Here is a 23255-nt window from a genome sequence, read left to right on the forward strand (position 1 = left end):
TCCACCTTGCGGAAATTCCGGATACAATTATTTTGCTTGCGGTACTATAGGAGAATTTACGGTAACTCGCGGTAGACTGTGTAAAGCGCACTGCAAAATAATGCGGTATCGCCCGCTTGTTTTGAATTGCTGCATCTGTATATGTTCTTTTTCTGTTTTAGTTTAATGAGATGAATAGAAAGTCAAATCAGTCAGGATCTTGGACTAAAGATCCTGACTGTGAGCAATAAAGTGCGTTGATTAAAACATTTCGCATTTCACATTTCACTCATATAAATACTTAGCACAGCACCCCTCCCTGCAGACAATCTTTGAAAAATCCCTAATCAAACAGGCAGGAAAAATTATACCAGATCCTTCCCACATCCTCAACTTTGAATATCAACTTCTTCCTTCTGGCAAACGTTTTAGGGTTCCCAAATGTAAGTCAAACAGATACAAACATTCCTTTGTTCCACTATTCATTAAAGCTGTCAATGCAAATGTCAAGGATAAACACAATTTTGACTCTTACAACCCACTTGAGTGCAATATGTTTTTGTGATGTGTTATAAATGTTACATGTTGTTATGTGTTATACTGTACATGTGCAACAGAATGATGTGCAATGTTTTTATTATTTTTTTGTAATAGTATAATGTGCAATGTTTTACTTCTCTTTTTATGCATTCTATTCTATTTAAAATGTACAGGAGTGCTGGGAGTCCATAAAAAATGTCCCTCAGGGGACAATAAAATCTTATCTTATAACAAGGTAATCTCCATCTAGACAGTATACATTAGTAAACAGCAAAGTCAGCCACTGGCTCACTTAAAGGTGTAACACATCTGTCTTCACCATCATGAACAGTTTCAACATATTGATAAGCTGTTCTCTAGTTACTGGCAATTATAAAAATAACCTTTCTTCCCTTCTTTGTTTAACGTTGCTAAAATGTGCATTAAGGTAAAAGAAAGACTATTTTAATGCAGATGTAAACCTGAAAGATGCACATCGCATTCACAACCAACTATAATAAACTATTTTTGTATATTCAACTAAGTAATTTTGTTTTTGTAAAATATCAATACTTAATTTTTAAAATTAATTTAATATTTAACATACTTTAAAATACAGTATTTAATTAATAAAAGTCACAACACTACACAACTATAATTCTTTGGTTGGAAAATAATTTTTCCAGGGGGTTGAGCATTCGCTGGGATTTGAATCTAGGCATTTTCTGGTGACAGCCCAAATGCTTTCACACCACGTTAAGCATTCACTGCACCACCTGGCGGTTTTACAATATAGTGCAGACCCACAGCAGAATATTTCTAAAAAGTCTCAGTGCATGGGAGTGGGGTGTGTTGTACACACTGTGAACTGCTGCATTATGAAGCACACATTCTGAATGGTCTAAATCGGTAAATACCTCTCTATACACAGTAGCTTCTCTTTTTTTGGCATGGAACAGGTTTTAAACAGGAGTTTCACTGACAGAGTTGCAAGGCCTATCTGATTTGAATGTCACAAAGTTACTGTTAGAACTTCAAATAAGTTCTTATTGTTTAATTATAATAAGTTATAACTTCATGTTTCATCACTATTGGTTACGGCTTTGGTTTGACTTTTTTCTTTTTGTTAAAATCTGTTACCGTGCTACATAGGAACAAGCTGAACAGCTGAACACAGAATCAGTCAGAACTCCATCCAGTGATGTCACCAGACATGCCCATCTTCTAACAGTGGCTTTTGGGAGTATTCAGAGAGAATTTGAAAATATATAAGGCTAATTGTTACCATGCCATGTGTCTAACAGTAGAATTCTGTGCTGCTATGTGAAATACCTGGGTTTGATTCCTGGCCACTGCCAAGCCCATGATAATCTTTCAAGAAATAATCTTTCTCCAGAAATTTTAATTTTTATACATTATAGATGTTTTTATTAATTTGATATATAACAATATGTAAAATATGAAATTCATAAAAGTAGGGCTGGTTCACAGAGCAAAATTACTCAGCCAGATTAATATAAAATAGTTATAGCATGTTGTTATAGCATGTAGAATGTTAAAGCTTGTGAATCTATAGTGTTTTCTAAGTTTATCTAGGCATTAAAATAATTTATATTTTTTCTTAATGATAATTTATGAAAAAAGATCATTTTAATTTTACACTTTAGTAGTACCTAGAGCAAACCTATGCAAACATGAGAAGAACATGCAAACTCCACACAAATAGCAGCCCAGGTGAACCCAAGGCATTTCTTTAAAGTTGGTATTGATACAAGGTACAAGGCTTGTACCTGCCTTGTACCAAATCCCAGACCAGGGATTTGGGTAGGCAGTTATGGAAAGGTATGACATTATTTCTCAATTTCTATATACATATAGGCAAAGACACTACTACTGAACCAAAGCATCACCTGGTTTGTTGTTTTGATTAAACTACAAGTATTTCATTTTCCATTCCAACAATCACAAAATGTAAACAACCCCATCAAAAGTCTCCAAAATAACAACAACAAGTGACCAAGTTAAAATAATTTGATGCAGATGTTAATGAATAAATTGGAATAAATTACCACTAAAAGCTCTATAAAATATTATATTTAAATTAATAAATCAATATTGTTAATTATGTTCAGAAATGTATTTTTATTTTCAGCTACTAAAGTTTCCCTTTAGTTACATTCCATATTAATATTCCATATTACGTGTATTTAAAGACTATGACAGTAAAGTGAATGAAGCTAGTGTTTTCATTAACATCTAAAGCACCACAAGTAGTGTACCACTTATTGATCTTCTTTGGCTAGTCAAGATTCTTTGAGCAGTGTACCACTGTATGGTGACGTCTTTTGTTGTTTTTCAGTTGAAGTGTTCCAATTCCCTCCCACAGTCCAATGACAATGAATACTGGTAGATGAACTGGCTTCTGGGAAAATTGGTCCTGGTATGAGTATGTATCTATGTTTGTGTGAGATGTGCATCTCCTCCACGGTGAAACCTGCCTTGTTCCTGTTGCTTGCCAACAGCAAAACTGAAGTGGATGAAGCGGTTAGAAAATGGATGAACGGATGTATACATACCTATTTATCAAAGTTCTGCTATCTTTCAGGTGCAATATTTCAGACTACAGTGAATGGAATTGGTTTTACTTACTGATGAAGTTAGCTTGGCCAGTACAGATAGTGTACTGTAGTTCATATGAACTGACACTGAATTCATCTTCAGAAGTCCAGTGGACTGTGATGGTGTCATGGGAGGCTGTACAGAGCTCTTCTCGAATAGAGGGAGGGTTAGGTGCTTCACAGAAAAAAGACTGAATTTTAGTAACAAACTGTGTAAAAGGAAGAAGACATTTTAGTTGTTCATAGAACCACAATATATAGAACTTATTCTCCTTTTGTTTTCCTTAGTAAGAATTTAGTAAGAAAGAAACTATCATTAAATTGATTTTGTGTGTACACAATAACAATTTTCCATGTCACACTCTACTTCTTTTAAATCTCAACAGCATCCCTTTTCCTATTAAAAATAAACACAAAATGCAAATCTCAAGAGGAAATATAGGACCCAAGGTAAGACTGGTGTTTATTGCATTCATGTAATGTCAATATAATGCAAGAGAGAACACATCAGACCTTGCTCTTTTAGCATATGGACTAATACAGTCTATAGTTATATCCAAAAATATGTCATTTTTTAACAAAGCCATTTGAGTAAAGAGTCACAACACTTTATATAAGTTTCTATTATATCTATTTTGAAGACAAAACTAGTTGGAAAATGTATTTTTACATTTTATATTATACAGAAATACTTATTATAATGACTAAATAAGTCCATCCTAATTTAAACCAAGATCTCAAATGTAATCAACACATTTACATTGCTAATGTAATAGAAAATGAAGCAGGACAGTTTTAAATGATGTAATATTCACTGACATATAAACTTATTTAACATACCTGTTAAGTAATCTAGCCCTCCTAGAAGTTTCTTTTCTCTGGAAAAATCGAGAGCGAAGTTGTCAAAGGCCTCATTCAGATTGACATCTGGTATCAAGACCTGAGAGGATGCTGTTGCCATGGCAACTCTGGATGGAGAAATAATAATCCAATGTAGATGTCACAAACATCACAAACTTCAACAGGTGATTGAATCCATTCAGCCATGTACTATTAGAAAGGCCAGTGTGACCTAATACTAGATATAGACAAGATCCATTTAATTTTTACAGAAAAGTCTGGTTTTACAGATAGCCTACCTCTCTACAGATCTAAGAGTCTGGAGCACAGCAGGTACTGACATTCCAGACATTTTCCAAATTGTTTTCCAAATCCAAATTGTTAGTGAAAATCTCCTTTACAGAATAATATGCCACTCTATTATTTTAACAGTACTTCTGTCTAGTAGATCATTTTATTGAAGTTTTTATTTTCAAAGCAGTCATTTGTACTCATATTTGTTAGACTGTTAGACACTAATCTCCCAGGCTGCTAGATCAATATCTCAAAGTCAAATCAAAATCTCCTTGGTTTGGGCTAAATGTTGTTTTCTTACTTTTACTTTAACTGCAATGATTTTCTTATATTGTTCAGTTATAATAGGCATCCAACACCTCTTTCAGCTCTAAAATTCCTCTGTACGTCAAATCTTATACCCATTTTAGTCCCAGTAGTTTGTTGAAGAGGGGTTAGAAGTACAACTAAGAAGCAGTGAAACAGTATTGATAGACAAAAAATCAATAATTTAGTTTACCCTTAATACACTGGTATGAATTTCATTCCAAAATTAAAAAATAATGAACCAATTTCTTCCATAAAGTTTTCAAAGACTGGCAAATGATCTGTTGAGTAAAAACATCAGAAAATATTATATATAACATTCTAACACCTCAATGAAAAGGGAAATTTAGTATGATTCATAAAAGAGTAGGCCCTGCCTACTCTCACACACATGCAAGCATAGCCTTCAACATATACACAGATACACAAATCATCAAAATTTTGACAGTCCTGTGTATTCACAGAGAGCTGTACAAGAACGCAAACTGTACAGACTCACAAATTATTTTGACAAAATACTAAATTATCAGTTAAAAGGGCCTGATCTTTTATAAAATCATCTTACACATAATAAAATTATCACACATAATTTCTTTTTCATCAGGTCAGCTTTCTAGATTTTGTTGTATACTATCTTTGTGTGGTAAAGTTCAAACATTTGTTGGGCACAAAGCTGGTTCATCAGAACGTTTTGCCCAAGAAGATGGTTTTCCCCATGCTTTTTCAAGCTGTGTTCTTTCAAACTTCTTTTTCTGCATGAGCACAGATTGCAGTCCAGTTTTGATTCGTCAAACTGGGCAAAAAATGCCCTCCCTTGAGGCATACTGGAATATCTGCCATATCCCAGACCAGCTCCAGCTGTGCATTCTTCTTAGCAGTCCTTGTACCATGTGCTCCACTGAAATTGCAATGCTCTCCGGGAAAAGTATAAATGGATTGACCAGGAATACTTCTATGATGTAATGGAAAAGTCAATGATACTACTTCATAGATTAACTGGTTCACTCGCCTCCTCATGGTCAATATTTTATGGTCAGTTTCCTTCTTATGCTGCTTGTAGTCTTCAATGCATTTGGGATTATGAATCACTCTGTAGCCTGTAAGAATTTCTTGGTGATAACAGTGTTGTCATGAACACTAGGCAAAACCATCACTTTTCCTGCATGTTTAAAAGATGTTGTCAGCAGTGTGCCTTTCTCAAAGAAAGTGGGTGGATAACCTGGCTTCACTCTGAGCTGTGTTGGCTGGGGAAGTATTCTTCTGTTTTTGCAGTACTGTACGTTTTTTTACATTACTGCATGCATCTCTGTTCCTCTTGTGCAGGGTCTTGATTAGTGAGCAGATACACCGATCATCAAACATTTGACAGGTGCCACACTCTCTTTCCCAGGCAAGGGCTATATCTGGGAGTCCACCCGCCACCCCTTTCCCCTAAGTCATAGGCTGACATCATCCTTTGTGCGCAAGCACGTTTCTTGCTGTGTTAAGGTGCAACACGCCTAGACACTAGAGTTCAAATGGGTCTGTTATGGTCCTAAGCTATTATGGGGAACTACGGCAGTGCGCAGGGCCTGGGTGCAAAACTGAGCTGCTGAGAGATGTGCGAGTGGCTGTCTGAGCAGTACGCTTACACGGTGCACAAACCAGCCCGGGGAGGCCTAGTGTTAGAGGAAAAAAATAAAGAGGCCTAAATGCCTCACAGGTTTGATTCTCACATCTGGCATTTCAGGCACCAGAGAGGTGTTTCAAGCACCACTTAAAAAATTGTGCAGTATATAGTGCTTTGTACTCTAAAACTAGATTTGATGAGGGGAGCCAGTCACTCATGCTCACAAGAAAACATTTTGGGTGGGGGTAAAGAACATTCTCAAGACAACAGAGATAAAAATTGGTCTTTTTATTTGTATCTGAGAAATTTAACATTTCACAGTTACAACCTGAATCCCTGTGACAAAATTCATTAATGACACAGGTTACAAAGGACACAAGAGACATAAAGTTCTGAACACTCCATCACCCAACTTTTCAATGTTGGTGCTGAAAATGAGATTGTTAGAGGTGGCTACTATTCTGACACTGGTTAAAAAATCTGCAGTGTCCTGCAGAGCATTCATAATGCCCTTTTGCATTCCAACTCTATATCCGTAAACACAGAGCTGTGCTATTCTGTCTAGCAACATAAAGAAATTAGTTAAGACATTAGAGTAACCAGGGGTATGGTGTTGTTGCAGGTGCTATGCAAAACATATTGTACTTTGGAACAGCCCCTGGCAACAGTGCTGGACTTTATTTTCTGATCTGAAAAGATCAGATTTGTAATGCTGCCATTCATGCTCTCTAAAGACATCTCAAACCCTTTTACAATTTAAGCACATCTACATTATTTTTTGGAACTGCAATTATAATTTATTAGAAAGAATTATGTAAAGCACCCTTTCTATAAATGCCTTTGTATATGTGCGGAATTCTTCATCTTTGGGTTTGTGGCTGATTCATATCTGTGAAGAAACAAAATTAAAGTGACGTTGATAATTACAATGTAACATTCTCTTTTTCTATAAGTTCTGACTATAAAAAAAGTATTTCTAAGGGTTCCTTTATGCAATATCAAAAGACATTCGATATATTTTGGGGTTCACAGCCTTGAGCACTGTATGTGCAATGGTGAGGTACTGGCTCATCTTTAATTTTTTTCACCAGTTCATTTATTTATTGCTTGGTGTCCGGGGTAATATCATAAGGGCCCTGGAGTCAGGTGACATACAGTACCGCTCCCAAAAGTCTGAACATGCTTAGAGAATTATAAATCTGATGAGTAGCACCTGACACACTGACACCTGTGGTTGACCCATCGGATGTTCTAACTAGTTACAAGTTAACAATAAGAGAAGGTAAAGCTTTCCATTTTTTGGTCTCTGTTCTTCACAAAATGATTGAGGATCACTCGACATCAACATGACTCAACCACAGAGGAAGTGTGCACAATGCAGGGTCCTGATTCAGACTGTAGCATCTATTGGGCCTCTCACTCCCCACCGGCATGCCCTCCTCTTACGGGTGCTAAGGTGACTGGCTGATAATGGGCCATTTTTCAGCCCCACAACCTCCCCCCATGTTTCTCTTACCTCTCAGACTGAAAAAAGATTATTATGTTAAAAAAAACCTACTATGAAAGTTTAAAGAAAATATACATCTCATCATAATAATTTAAACAAAATCAGAGAGTTCAAACATCAATTTTTAAAAGTCCAAGATGACATGTATAATATGCAATGAGTCATACTATTAAAAGCAATGGGAAATGGTTTAAAGCACTGAAAAGCTATTAAAACAAAACCAGCATCCAACACACACTTTTTTTTTTACTTTTTAAAAATGATATAATAAAGATGTAAATCTGCTCTTTATCGTTGGAAATAGTTTCTTTAATAAAAATAATAAAATTTTGATGCATTTTATTATAATGACCGAAGCTGCCAAGGACAACCAAGGTCGTTTGGCTGGAGATGATAATAGCCACATTTTTTCTTCCTTAGAGTCGGATTTTTAGTTTCTACCCCCTCCCAGCTCACACCCCTGCCATCTCAACAATCGCAAGACCACTCACAATCTCTGCACATTTACCTTCATCATCAATTCTCTCACAAAATGAGTGTTAAATATGAAAAAAGATTTTAGAATTAAAGATATCCCTTAGAAAACATTCTTCAGTATTCAGTTGTTATATGGAAGAAGGCAGACTGTATAAATGCCATTCACAATGAAACGTAAGTGTTTGGAAATGGTCTTTAGCTACTAGTGATCAAAACATTATTCCCAAGAATGTTTTAAACACATCTGTTAAGGCCTGAATCAGACCTGCGTTACACACTGGCACATTCGGTTATCAAAGTTGTAATCAAAGCTGTGATAAGTGATGGTCTTTAAAGGGACAAAAAAATGTGACCAAATGTACCCATTCATTCAAACCAATGGGGGATGTACACGTGTCTTCTGTTAAAGTCTAATTGCACCACTTTAGTACAGCTGTGAGATTTTTAGCCACCTGAAAAGCATTGGGTAATGAAAATATAGCTTGTATTTCACAGCATTGTAGTGATTGAAATTAACTTTTTTATTTACTCCAACAAATTAAAATGGGAGCCCAAGGTACACAATTGCATAATTAGAAAATAAAGGCACATTTTGAGCGGGTCCATTATAAATTGAATGCATTTTTCAATTGGCTCAATTGGATGTAAATGAGCAGCCTCTGGATGCTTTCCAACTCCAAAGGAATATGGCAAGTCATAAGTCATGTGAAATTGTTGAAGAAGGCTTCGACCAGGACAAAGATTTCCAAACTCCGGTGAGCATGCATAATTCTATTTTTTTTAACAGAGTCTCTCCTTTGGCGAGACCATCACATGATTAATTATGTGCTTTACAGTGCAGCCTTCATCAGGAGCAGCCTCAAACACTGTTGTGAGTGACACTGGGAACAAAAGGACACAATCCGTGCTCAAGTCAGATAAAAGTAAGTTTCACTGAGAATGATGTCATCCTATGACGTAGGGGAGAGGGGCGGATGGACTCCCCAATATAGGCCAAAAAATGGGGTGTCGCACCTGTCAATGGTTTAATGTCTTGTAGAGAGCTGTCAGCGTATACAACATAACCCTTGTCTAGCAAGCAAGCCTCGCTTTTTTAAGTGAACTGCAACACTTTGCCCTTTGCCCACATCTCTGCTGTAACGGTGTACACATCTGATAAAAGAATCATTAGATGTAGTATCATTGAGGATAAAATTCTTGATTCCAAATCTGATTCAGTTGCTTGGAACATACAGATGGTAAAACAGCAGTGATGTGAAGGCATCACCTTCTAACCTTTCTGAGAAGGGGTGGAAAAAAGGAAACATTTTTAAAAAATCTTCAATAAATAATATAATAATTACAGATACTAATGTACTATAAAGCCAGAAATATAGAAATACAACCATCCAAACAAACATTAAACCAATATCACTTGTTTTTGTGTCAAAAACATTTACAGCATGTCAGCGGGTGAATGTCAATTCAATATGTTGTCTTTCAATGCAACTGAAGCAGAGAAAATAGCTAGCTGTGGCTCCATGCACCTTCTGTAACTTTTCAAAGGGGTCTCACAATGTAAGTGTACTAAGAAGATGAAAGTGTAGGGGTTTTATGCATTTACTGGGACAATTATTAATTGTAGCGAAAGTCACAAAATGATTCTTTGATGGCTATTAGAAAACCGACCTTGCGGGATAACTCAGCAACGCACACACACAGATACTAATACACGGCAATACATTTATTAATACATATAATGTGCATATAAATATAACAGATCTTAAGAGTGAGGGTTTGCAGAATACAAACGGTATATATTCAATCACGAAGAGTTACAAACCAAGAGGGACATACATTCAGTATACCATTCATCTATACCGTTTCGTAAATGAACTTTGATTACAACTTCTACACTAGATACTCAAAGGCAAGTACATCACTCATAGGAATTAAATTGATATCAACTGGGGTTGAGGTAACAATTGAATTCTCGAGCTGTAATGCAGAATGTTGAATACTCATCCAATCTCTGTGGATTCAGATCTCCCTCAGACACAAGGGAACAGCAGCAGTCCAATCGGCGTCCTCTGGCCCGGTGCCAGGCAGTGCTGGTCTAGCGTGAGGTGTGAGAGAAGGAGGGAGAGATTCCTGCTGCGACAAGCTGGCAGTGGGCTCTCTGAAGACCGGCTAGTCAATCCTGGCTTAAATAGCAGAGATGCGGGTCCTAGCAGAGCTGCGGGTCCAAGCAAGTCACACTCTTTAGACGGGAAGAAGACCGGTTCATTCCCGATGTAGCGCTAGTCCTGAATACTGAGATTCAGTTGTCGACAGTTCTGATCGTAGTTCACTCGTTGATCAGGCAAGCATTCGCGGTGGGGTACCGGGGGTTCACGAGGCTTGCTTCTGAGCTAACCTCGGGTGGATCCTTTGGTTACGCGCGGGCGACCTCCGTCCTCGACTCTTAGAACAAAGTAAAGTCCTGGCACTCGGCCGTTACGTGATTGTCCGAGATGAGTCTGAGAATGTCCTGGAGGAGCCCCTTCTGGGCCCGTGTTGCCTGTTTTATCTGGAGGAACCACGTTCGTTCATTGATTGAATGTTTTGCGGGCATTTGAGACCCACGTGGGGTTACCTGCCCTACCAGTTCCTGATTGGCTGATCGAGGAAGAGGATGAGTAACCATGCTCTCTGACATTAGGGTTGTAAACAACCTGGGATGAGACTCTCCCAAGGAATCTCCCAGACAGTAAGGTGCCAGAGATGACCATTTATTAGGGTGGCTGGAGAATCTCAGCCATGGGTGTTGTTCCTTATCAGGAAACTATCAGCTAGAAAAACACCTTCAATCTGAACCAAATGGAATGGCCTCTCTGTGTCCAGCACCAGTGAGATGAGGAAGAGAGGGACTGGCAAGGGAGCACCAAACTTAATTCCTGTATTTTTAATAAGCTTTGCTGCTACAACAGTAAAAATATTCAATCAGATACAGATGCAGCCATTCAAAATGCCCGGGCGATACCGCATTATTTTGCGGTACGCTGTACGCAGTCTACCGCAAGCTACCGGTAAATACCGCAAGTTACCGGTAAATACCGCGAGTTACCGTAAATTCTCCTATAATACGACAAGCAAAATAGTATCCGGAATTTCCGCAAGGTGGAGCTAATAAAGCTCAACCTCTCATGTTTGAGCTGTGGCCATCAAAGTCTTTAACGAAGATATTACTAATAGTATTAATAATGAATGACCTTGGACAAGCTGTAAGTGTAAACTCAAAGTATTGCCCTGGTCAACATTCTTTTTTTCATTGACCGTCTTTGTAAAAGTAACACCACAGCATTTCGCAATCACGCATTTGTTTCCAATCATGCAAAGTACAGTGATTCACCATGCCTTTCACATGCTCATAAAACAGATTGATTTAGGAACATAAACATATTACTGTATGCAAACTGTACTGTATACAGTATGTATATGTATATTTAATGTCTTAACTGTGCCCGTTTAAGTATTGAATATTCATATCTAATTTTACCACTGAAGGGAAATCTTAGTAGCTGAGCATAAAAAGAATAGGAGCATACTGCAACGCGTGTGAAGGCCATAAACGATATTAATTTTGGAACATAAACATACAGTATATGGCTGGTCTCGGTACTTTAAAGAAAACATACACGAAACATGGTTTCATTATGACCAGAATCGGTCTTGAGATATTTTTAACTTGATTTACAGTATTTGAGAGGTATGTCTTAACACCGATACTACAGTGCTTAAGTACTGCTCACGTATATGTTTCTAGGTTTATATTATGCATTTCATACGGTCAAATTACTTTTGAGCAACTAATAAGAAGCGCGAAACGGTATGCGTTTTACTTTCGTTTTGTGCTGGGACCCGTGGATTGATTAGAGATATCAAGTACATACAAGTCATTTTTTAAATGTTGTAGTTCGTCTTGAAAAAATGTTACGAGTACATCATCTATCAACAATTACACAGGTTCTGTTTTCATATTGCGGATTTTGGTTACGTAATATTATTTTCTAGATTTCACGTTGTGAATATATGATTTGGGCAAACAGAGCCGCAAAGAAGTACATTATGGGTTGTTGTTTTTTTTTTTGCAGTTTTATCTAGAACAAGCGATGCTTAAACCTTTGTCTGATTCTTGTGAAACTATCCACACGACAGTTACAGTACCTAGGAGTTGACTTCAGTGATGTCACTGTTGGGATGTTTCTAAAAATCCATCCTCTGTAAAACGTCTTCTCTAGTTGTCCTGCATATGTATTCGCTAATGAAGCTGTGTGTTCTGAGCCTGGATCTCTACATTTCTGTATGAACCAGCTTAGAGGGCTAAAGACAGCTTGTGTTTAAATTGAGTGTAAGGCAATTTATGCTTCTAAAGTCATGGTCAGCATTTATTATTGTACTGTGCTGTAAACTTGTTCTGTGCCAAGTCACATTATTTTATAGCGTTTTTATAGCGTTATCAAATCCGGTGGCGCTGTGTGTTAGTTTCCTGACTCCCATGTCACATGGTCTGTGATTGAAACCTGTGAAACCGGTTTAATTCGTCACAGCCAGCACTCCGGTTGTAAAGTAGAAGCAGGCGAGATTTCCAGCAAAAGACACGTAGGCTCTGAATGGGTTCAATTATGATTTGGGCTTGATTAAGGTCGCTGCCTTTCATCTAAAACCCTACTTGAATCCTTCTAAACTAAAAATCAGTGTTAGTGAGTTCTAAATAAAGAGGTATCCAGGTAACAGTGAAACGGGGGGACAGTCTGGGGAGATCGCCCGTTTTCCATGTAAATAGTTCCCTGGTTCCGCACCCCTTGGTGTTTCTCTCGCTCTCTCTCGGGTCACCTGATCATTAGCTCGAAAGATTTGAGTGCTTTGTGTATATTCTAATGGTAGTGGGGGCAGGGTGTGTGGGAACAGGTTTGGTTGAAATTGCATTGGAGATCTATGTTCTTCACACCTGAAACATTTTCTCTGAAAGCATTTTCTTCGCAGTTTAACCGATCTTGTTACAGCATGTTACAGTTTACTATTATTAACCATATTAATTTTAAGTGCTTAATGTAAAATCTTGTAAAAATATATTTTCATTGTTCAAATATACATTAAGTCTGGCTATCATATAATAAGTTAAATACAAAACTAAAGAAAAAATAGGGTTAAATATAATTCAAAATATTTTGCTAACAATGTTAACTGTTTATGAATAATAAAATGTATTAACTAAGGAGTAGGATGGCACAGTTGTTAGTATGTTTTTTGTTTTGTTTCTTTTTCATAAATACAACAGTAGTACCTGATGTCTCAGTGGCTTTCAAAATTAAATTATGCATGCAAACCTGTGAACTAGAAAGATAACTAAGATATCCATCCATTTATAATGGTGGCAAAGTGGTTAGCATTGCTATCTTGCAGCACTGGGGTCCTAGGTTCAATTCCTGCCATCCTGTGTGTGTGGGGTTTACATGTTCTCTCTGGGTTACATGGTTTTTCTCCATATGTGTGATATGACTCCCTCTCGCACTCCAAAACATACTGGTAAGTTAATTGGTTTATGGGAAAACTGGCCCTGGTGAGTGTGTGTTTGTGTCTGTCTGTCCTGTGATGGACTGGCGCTATGTCCAGGGTGTATTCTGCCTTGTGTCCGTTGCTTACTGGGATAGGCTCCAAATCCTCTGTACTGGATAAAGAGATTAGAAATGGAAGTAAAGGCACTGTGTGGATGGAACTATACACAGTGTTAGAAACCCACTATGAAATGGCAGCATCTCACTGAGAATAAAATATTTTATAGTGCTGGCTTATGGAAACAGCCTTTCCACCTCTCTTGCACATCAGTATCCATACCTAGTTATTTAAACAAATTGCCTCTAATTATAAACATCTTAATATGCTGGTTCTGTGGATCCGCATCAGCTATGTTTGCCCATTCCTTCAATTCATGTGCATCCAACACACAGTTCAATGCCAGCAACTACACATAATCTAAAATACAATCCTTATTTCAGTATCTATGTAAACATATAGTCTGTTAACTTCATCATCTTCATCAAAAGTATGCCTAACCCCATTAGGAAGTGTTCTTGTTATAAGTGTATTCCTCAGCTTTCCCCAAATTATCTTCTTCTTGCCAACATCTCTAGTCTTTTATCCTGCAATAACTCAGCCAACACTTAAATCTCCAAAAGCTACTTGTGTTAATTTCTTTAAATCACAAATATCATGTGTAAATACTGGCCATGTAATACTCTGCATTGTGGAATAATAGTTTATTTTAAAGGGAACTAGAGAAACTAAGAACTAGAGAAATCAAGAAAGGCTTTTTTTCTAGAATTAATAAATGCACATCCTGTTCACTGGGGAAATTAAATCCACACTGAGCAATCTTCAATATGTTCAGAATATGACAGCAAGAATCCTATCAGGGATGCATTACACCTGTTTTCAAGTCCTTGCACTGGTTACCTATCAGATTTCGAGTCAACTTCAAAATCCTTATCCTCCTTATATACTGTCCTACAACTGTTATTATTGATCACCGAATTATTGTACTTGACATGACTTCATTCAGCCTTTCCTGAACGTCTATGACAGGCAGAGAGAGTGCTGTTTCTGGTGCGATCTTTTGCAGCTGACATTTCACTGTTTTAAACGAACAAGAAATTAGATTGCTCATAAATCACTTATTCTATATAAACACAGCGTAATTGCCCTCCGAAAATCCTCTTTTTCTTGTTCGTTTTAGAGACCTTGATCGAAACTGATTTTAGATGTCAGAAAGGATTTATTTTCTCTGTATTTCCTACATTGCTTTGTCGAGATTTTAACTTTATATCTAACTTTATATCTAGGCTCATATTTCAACTATAAATCGTACAGTAATTAATAGCAGTAAATACTGATGTTTTGCGCCCTCCTACCACAAAAATATATGTTTTGTAGTTGGGATTAACTTTATTTCGTACGCGTAGCTACTCCGATTCGGACACCGAACAGTTAAAGATGGCGGCAAATCAGACACCCAGAGGGGGGGGGGGGGGCGTCTTCTCGCCTCCATAACTAAAATGCCAAATAGGAGTGGCTTAAGCGACATACACAGTCGTGTAACTGACAGTTTGAGGTAGCCTATCGTGTAAATTTCGCTTTGTTGCTGATAGGTTAAGCTTTCGAAACTCTGCCCCAAAGTCATGTGACTGATTTTTCGCCCTGTTTCGTTGGTTAAACGCAATGATCACAAGCACCACCATGGTAACTGGGATGTGTAGTTTTTAATTCCGTTTGAATTATAACTGTACGTACTGTCTTCATATTTGGCCAGGGCTTTAAAGAGAAGGCGCGCCAAAAAATATCGGTGCCGTCGTCTCCGCTTTAAAGGTACCCCCGCGCTGGAAGAATTTGACCTCAGAACGTTTGCCCAGCGTAGTTACTGTATAGTGGACATTAAAACAAGAGTTCGCTGGCATTATATCCTAGACACAGACCGGCGCCAGACCGGTAAATGCTTGATGAACTACGGATTGGACAGTTTCCAAGTGCTTGTACAATCAATGGAAATGTTCAAATAAATGTGCAAAAGAAATAAATAAAATAATCATTTATTTCTTTATCATATTGGCTAGCTAATGTCCTCTCTTTGCTAGTTAGTGGCTGTGTTTCTGCGTTGGGTAGCAACGGGTGACTGTTCTCAGGCGGAAGATGTAAACAATAATTAAATGTGATAAAGTATAGTTTGGATGTTTATACATTCATGTTAATCGTATTCTTGATTTATTTCAATAAGTGTTCATGTTTCATTTGCTAACTTAGAGCATATTGTGCAATGAAGAATAAAATAGCTGCATGACAAGTGACTTACTTCTCTCAGTGGAAATTAAAAGGTAGCCTGATAAATTATAAGACAGTAAGAAAGGTTCCAATCAGGAGGAGACAATTCTTTCCATTTTTTTTGTTTGATTGCTGGTAGCAAACTGATCTGAGGATCTACTCCAGCTCTTTCTCTTTTTATCATACAGTAAATTTTATTTTCTTGCTTTCTGAAACACAATATAACAAAAAATAACCTCACAAACTCAAAGAAAAAATCCTTGCTCCCCCCCCTCCCCTTGGCAGTACTTCCTCCCATGCTTTTAACTAAGGGCATCTAAAATACTGTCAAACAGCTACAATGGTATCTCTGTACAAGGCTTTGACTGTGTCAATCACAGCACCTACCGTTCCCTTACCAGCAACAACATGGATTCTAACACTCAGACATTAAAAAAAGTCAGGCCAAGAGAGAAAATACCGAGCTTTACAACATGCGGTACCAGTAACATTTTACCCACAGTAGACTCACCAACCAGATGTGTTTCAGTTTCTGTGATAAGCCTAGATTAATCATATCCTCTCCTCTAGTAGGAGCACCAAGTGTAAACATGTAACGTCCCTATTAAAAATAATGGCAAAACAGAAGTTCACTCTTTCTAGAACATACCTTCCTATGGACACTCCTAAAATGTATAAAATAGTGTCCACAGCATCTCATAATAGAGGCAAATGGGGAACTACAAACTCATTTCATACAATGCCATCCATGAGGGGTTAAATACACCCTGAGAGAAATTAATTTCTGGATAATTCAATGGCTGTGATTTCTGGAATATGTATTATCCCAAATATTTTCAAAAGAAATTGAATCATTTCAATGAATCTGTGCCATTCAAGTACCTGCTCCAGACAGCAACCACTGCTAAGGGTTTATATGAAGCTTGCATTAAAAGACTTTAAAAAAATGTCATGTTCCCATAAAAAAGTCATGCCTTGGAGTATAGACCCCCAAAGGAATGCCATAGACTCAAACTGCAAAATAAACACATACAGAAAGAAAGTATTTGTATTGTAATTGCAAATCCTGGTACTGTATGAGTGATTGGTATGACTTTCCTCATTACAAATCTCTTATTAGAATTTAAATTTCTCTGTAACTCCAGGTCAGAACAGAGAAAATGTAACTGCCTTAAGGAGTTTACGATTATGAAAAATAGAAGGATAAGCATGATACGTATGTCTTCTGTCATTTTCTAAGTCATGTTACTGAGCACCAAATCTTATTGAGAATATGAATCCATTTAAGGTTTATACCATTAAAGTAACGGTTTATTCCATGCTGAAAATGTTTGTACCAGACTTTTTTGAGGCCTGTTTAATTGTGTCTGAAGTCTGATGTTGTAAATTTTATTGTTAAAAAGATCCATGAAAATGTCACTACTAAAGTTAGCTGGTACTGTTGGTATTGTAAGTGGCAAGTAGAGCTCATATTTTAGATTTTGTGTAGTTGCTAGCGTTGAACTGTGTGTTGGATGCACATGAATTGAAGGAATGGGCAAACATAGCTGATGCGGATCCACAGAGCCAGCATATTAAGATGTTTATAATTAGAGGCAATTTGTTTAAATAACTAGGTATGGATACTGATGTGCAAGAGAGGTGGAAAGGCTGTTTCCTTAAGCCAGCACTATAAAATGTTTTATTCTCAGTGAGATGCTGCCATTTCATAGTGGATTTCTAACACTGTGTATAGTTCCATCCACACAGTGCCTTTACTTCCATCCATTTCTAATCTCTTTATCCAGTACAGAGGATTTGGAGCCTATCCCAGTAAGCGACGGACACAAGGCAGAATACACCCTGGACATAGCGCCAGTCCATCACAGGACAGACAGACACAAACACACACACACCAGGGCCAGTTTAAATCTAACCTCAGAACCTTTCTTTTTAGAAGACTTAGTGTCTGTATCTGCTTCATTTTCTAATTTTGGTAGCACCTCTAACTGCTTGTCTTTCTTATATGCATTTACTTTGTAATCTGTGGTCCTTTTATCTGTTTTTACATCTACTGTATTGCTTTGAGATGCCACCTTTAATGGTGATATATCAAATAAAGTTTTTTATTATTGTTATAGGGAAACATGATCAGATTTTCCCTGGTTCAGAAAAAAAGATCTAAAGTATACGTTTGTCACTCTTCTCATTCCTTTTGCTAAATGACTTTTCATACTAATCTGATCAATCTAACTGCCAGTTTTCTGTGCTTTCTCTATCCTGCTAGATTTGCAATTATTCTGAAAATTTTCATCTTGAAATAACTCATTTCTAAATACCTTTTTCACTGTTAACATCTTGCAGCAACTCTGCGACAAAATATACACTCTGACAGTTCATCCTGCTACCAACATTAAATAAAACAAATCTTAAGATTTCTATATTTATGTCTTTATTTAGTGGTTTCATTAGTGACAAAGGCTAAACTTTCTTGGAAAAATGTCTTTTATGTGTTGCGGAAAAAACTGACTTGCTTTAACAAAATATGTTTACAAATCCTTTCACCTGGCATTTTCGTAGTTAGAAATTATGGAACGCTCTGTTAAAAGCAAGGGAGTTTTTATGTCCGTTGCAGTTCTTTTGCAACATGAATATAATTATATTGTTATTAATTTCTTGAGATACGCGATTCCATATTATATTCCCTTTTAATCAAATTCTAAAAGTATGCTTGTTGACTCCGGTATCGCGTTAGTTAAAGACTTTGATGCTTAAAATGTTTAGGGAGAAATGGAATACTGGTGTGTATGTTTTCTTTAAAGTACCAAGACCAGCCATATACTGTATGTTTAAGTTCCAAAATTAATATCGTTTATGGACTTCACACGCGTTGCAGTATGCTCCTATTCTTTTTATGCTCAGGCACTAAGATCTCCCTTCTGCTTTGTGTAAGGATGGTATCAAAAGCAATGTTAAGTGGTGAGAAAGCTGTGCTCAATGTATTTAAGGGACTTAAAATTAAAAGGAGATGCTTCATATTGCTTGACTAATTTTAAAAACTAAGTTATAAGTGCAGACGCTCCCATGGTGCGCTGCTCTGGTGCGCCGGCTCTTACACAGTGCCTGTCTGCCGTAAGCGTTACAATATACATACCCAACACTGCTTGTACCCATCTGTCATGCAAATAAAACACCTTGAATTGAATTGAATTGAGGGGAGAGGGGGGGAATACTAAAGCCAATACTGGCTCAATACCCTCAATGGGCTTTGACGTGCTAATGCGTTGGTTTAACAGTCCGGGTGTGGCAGGCTTCCAATGTCAACTCGACTCGATTGGAAGACAATGAACGTATTTTGTGATATTTAGAAATATAAATTTGTTTGGTGCGAGTGAGGTTTTATTTAATCTCTGACCAAGGGAAACGTTTCATTTTTTCAAAGAAATGTTTGTTAAAAAATAAAGTCATAGTTCCATGGGATTCAATCACAGACCATGTGACATGGGAGTCAGGAAACTAACACACAGCGCCACCGGATTTAATAACGCAATAAAAACGCTATAAAATAATGTGACTAGGCACAGAAAAAGTTTACAGCACAGTACAATAATAAATGCTGACCATGACTTTAGAAGCATAAATTACCTTACACTCAATTTAAACACAAGCTGTCTTTCTGTATGAACCTCTAAGCTGGTTCATACAGAAAATGTAGAAATGCATTAGCCTGATTATGATTAAAAAACACATAATTAAACACGTGTTTGCGATTTAAATCAGAACATGATTTAAATCAATATAAATGTTTATATTGTAACGCATACTGTCCGGCCTCCATTTCTCTATAAAAATTTACTCTGTTGCACACACACACACACTAGAAGCAGGAACCGCTGTCAGAAGGGAAGATATGTTCAAAATATCGCAAATATCGATCATGTTGCGATATTTTGAAATATAAAAGTCAATTGATTGTCCATAATATCGCTATTCTATTTTTTCGAAGAAATGTTTGTTAAAAGAAAAGTCCAGCACTAGCTGGATTCAAACACACAACCTGCCAGTTGGTAGTCACGCACCTAGACCAGTAGGCTACAAGACAGCTCGCATGAACAGGCAGGCAAAACAGCCCTACACAGCCCTGTCGCAGTACACGGATATAATCATATCATTATTAAATTCTTTAGATACGCGATTCCATATTATATTCCCTTTTAATCAAATTCTAAAAGTATGCTTGTTGACTCCGGTATCACGTTAGTTAAAGACTTCAAAGCTTAAATGTTTAGGGAGAAATGAAATACTGGTGTGTATTTTTTTCTTTAAAGTACCAAGACCAGCTATATACTGTATGTTTATGTTCCAAAATTAATATCGTTTATGACCTTCAGATGCGTTATGCTCCTCTTCTTTTTATGCTCAGCTACTAAAATTTCCCTTTAGTGGTAAAATTCCATATAAATATTCAAAACTAAGCCGACTGAAATGTGCACAGTAAAGACATTAAATGATTTAATCTTTTCACTACCAACCAATGCACCACGAGTGCCCCTGTCGGTCATTTTGGCCAGCCAATCACTTGCCCTGCGGTGCCCTACGGTGCCCTGCGGGTTGGTTACTGCACTGCGGGTTTTTACCGCTCATTTTGAATGGCTGCATCTGTACAAGGCGTCTGCACCTGCTCCATGATTTGGAGAAGGTGCTGTATGTGTTTATTGTATGTCAAAATCAGGCATAAGCACAGGCATATGGGTTAGCCTATGCATTTGCATTCTTCTTGCCAGTTTTCCCACTCTTTCAATAGTTAAAATGGTAATTGGTGGTATACTGTAGATACGGATGATTTTGTGGCAATCATTTACAGTAGATTATTTAAGGATATAAGTCTTGTTCAGCAGGGGTCAACCAACGTCAATATATATTATTAGCTAGATACAGATGCAGCCATTCAAAGTGAGCGGCATAAACACGTACCGCAGGCATTTGGCTACGTCATCGCGAGTCATACTGCGGTACGTGATTGGTTGACCGACAGGGGCACTCGTGGTGCATTGGTTGGTCGTACAAAGACTGAAATGTCTTCACTGTGCCCGTTTTAGTATTGAAGATTTATATGGAATTTTACCACTGAAGGGAAATCTTAGTAGCTGAGCATAAAAAGAAAAGGAGCATAACGCGTGTGAAGGCCATAAACAATATTAATTTTGGAACATAAACATACAGTATTACAGTACAGTATGTAAACTGTATATGGCTGGTCTTGGTACTTTAAAGAAAAAATACACACCAGTATTCCATTTCTCCCTAAACATTTTAAGCATCTAACATGGGAAATAACGTGTGTATAAAAAGTGGTAGTTTTAAGCTTTTCTGCGAATACGCTCGATACCGGAGTAAACAAGCATACTTTTAGAATTTGATTAATAGGGAATATAAGATGGAATCGTGTATCTAAAGAAATTAATAACGATATAATTATATTCAGGTACTGCAACACAATAGTATACACTGTACAATGTCTGTTGATACTGTATGTGTAGTGCTGTTTCACCAATCATCATGTGACAGTGTGAGTGGCACAATGGCCTAAGTGCCTGACTTTTAAGTGAGAGGTTGGCTGTTCAAATCTCACTACCGCCACCAATTTTCTTTTAACAAACAAACATTTCTTTGAAAAAATAAAATAGCAATATTATGGACAATAAATTGACTTTTTATATTTCTAAATATCATAACATGTTCGAATCTAAGTAATTTTTTAATATCAACGAATAGTCACCATCTTTCCTTCTGACAACAGTTCCTGCTTCTGCTTCTGCTTCCTGCTTCTATTGTATGGGGATCCCTTTAGATCTCCCTTCAGATTTAAAAGGTTATTAATAATATCTTCGGTGTTGAATCTTCCCAGTTTAGCTGATCTTTTGCTGCCCACGCATGCTTACACAGCTCCCTGGGTAAACTATCACAAAGCTTTAGAGAACTTAACATTTTTATTATCAACAAATTGTAAATACGACGTTTACATTGGCGTTATTAATTTTTCACTTAAGTGTATGGAGGATTGTCAGTTGTCACTGAGAGCAGACCCCCCCACCTTAGGCTGCACAAACGATTTTTTAAATTTTTATAAAGAAATGGAGGCTATATGCGTTACAATATAAACATTTACTGTCAAAAATTAAATCAACAATTGATTTAAAGATGATCTGTCAAAGTGCAATGAAATACAATATTGTTGTTGTTGTTATTGTTGTTTTTATCCTGTAAGGCGCTTTGAGAAGCCACCTTTAAAGGCGCTATATAAAGGCGCTGATTCTTATGGAATGTGTTTTTTCTTTCTTCTATTTTTTAAGCATGGAATAAACCTATTAATTGATTCTTATGGAAGCCCGGTTCCGTGGCACAATGCAATGTAAATCGCTGCCTTTGTCTTCTGTGTAATAATGTTCACCTCTCTGTCCAGCAAATTAACAAAAGTAATAATAATGAACTTTATTGTATATAGCGCCTTTAAAGGTGGCTTCTCAAAGCGCTTTATGGGATAAAAACAACAGAGCTGTTAAACCGGTTTTTATCAATTTTTCGGCACAGCCAGCCGGCTGACGAGTGGTATTAAATGCAACTTTTTTGTATAGATGACTTTGCTAAAATGCATTTAAAAATAAAAAACTATTACAATTGGCACGCCTGTAGCTTTTTCACAAAACCTTCTAGAGTAACGAAATTTCTTGCGTTGTACAGCTTTTCGGCTAAATATATTTATCACTTACGCCTCACCGCATTTCCCTCTGAATAGCGACGGAATAGGCAGTGAAAAATTTGTCTGTCTTTCCGTGGGGGGAAGCGGGACTGTCTTTGATTGGAAAGCATGACTATTGTACTCTGAGAATGCCCGTTGTCTTTTCACTGATAAACTTGTGTTAACAAAAACACAGTATGCTTAAGTACGCTTAAGAGTTGTCAAACTGGTTTTTATTTATTTTTCGGCACAGCCAGCCGGCTGTCGAGTGGTCACCGCGCAGGTGGGCACCTCAAATGTCCTGTCCCCACTGTGACTAGAATATACTGTACACAAAGCACTGAAATCTTTCGAGCAGATGATCAGGTGTTTCGCAGACATAGGCATAGTACATAATTCAGGCTTTATGAACTCACACCTGGGATTCGATTAATTAGGGTTATTAATTGTTAGAGTTCACCAAGCCTGAATCGAAACCTGTTTTTATAGCTTTTAAAGTCGTGCAATGTCTAAGCAGGAACACATCATTTTATCTTATATACTGAAAAATACATA

The 23255-nt window shown here is 37.2% G+C and overlaps 1 protein-coding gene across 1 annotated transcript in view; it reads right to left on the reverse strand.

Moving 5' to 3' along the window:
- Nucleotides 1-6993: 6993 nt before the first annotated feature.
- The window catches only part of LOC148828490 (E3 ubiquitin-protein ligase MID2-like), a 179883-nt gene continuing 163621 nt past the window's right edge, over nt 6994-23255 (reverse strand). The window contains exon 4 of the mRNA XM_088926039.1: nt 6994-7054. Coding sequence (XP_088782165.1) covers nt 6994-7054 — 61 coding nt within the window. The remainder of the gene's footprint in view (nt 7055-23255) is intronic.

Source organism: Atractosteus spatula, chromosome 9, assembly GCF_055471065.1.
Source record: "Atractosteus spatula isolate fAtrSpa1 chromosome 9, fAtrSpa1.hap1, whole genome shotgun sequence".
Taxonomy (NCBI): Eukaryota; Metazoa; Chordata; class Actinopteri; order Semionotiformes; family Lepisosteidae; genus Atractosteus; species Atractosteus spatula.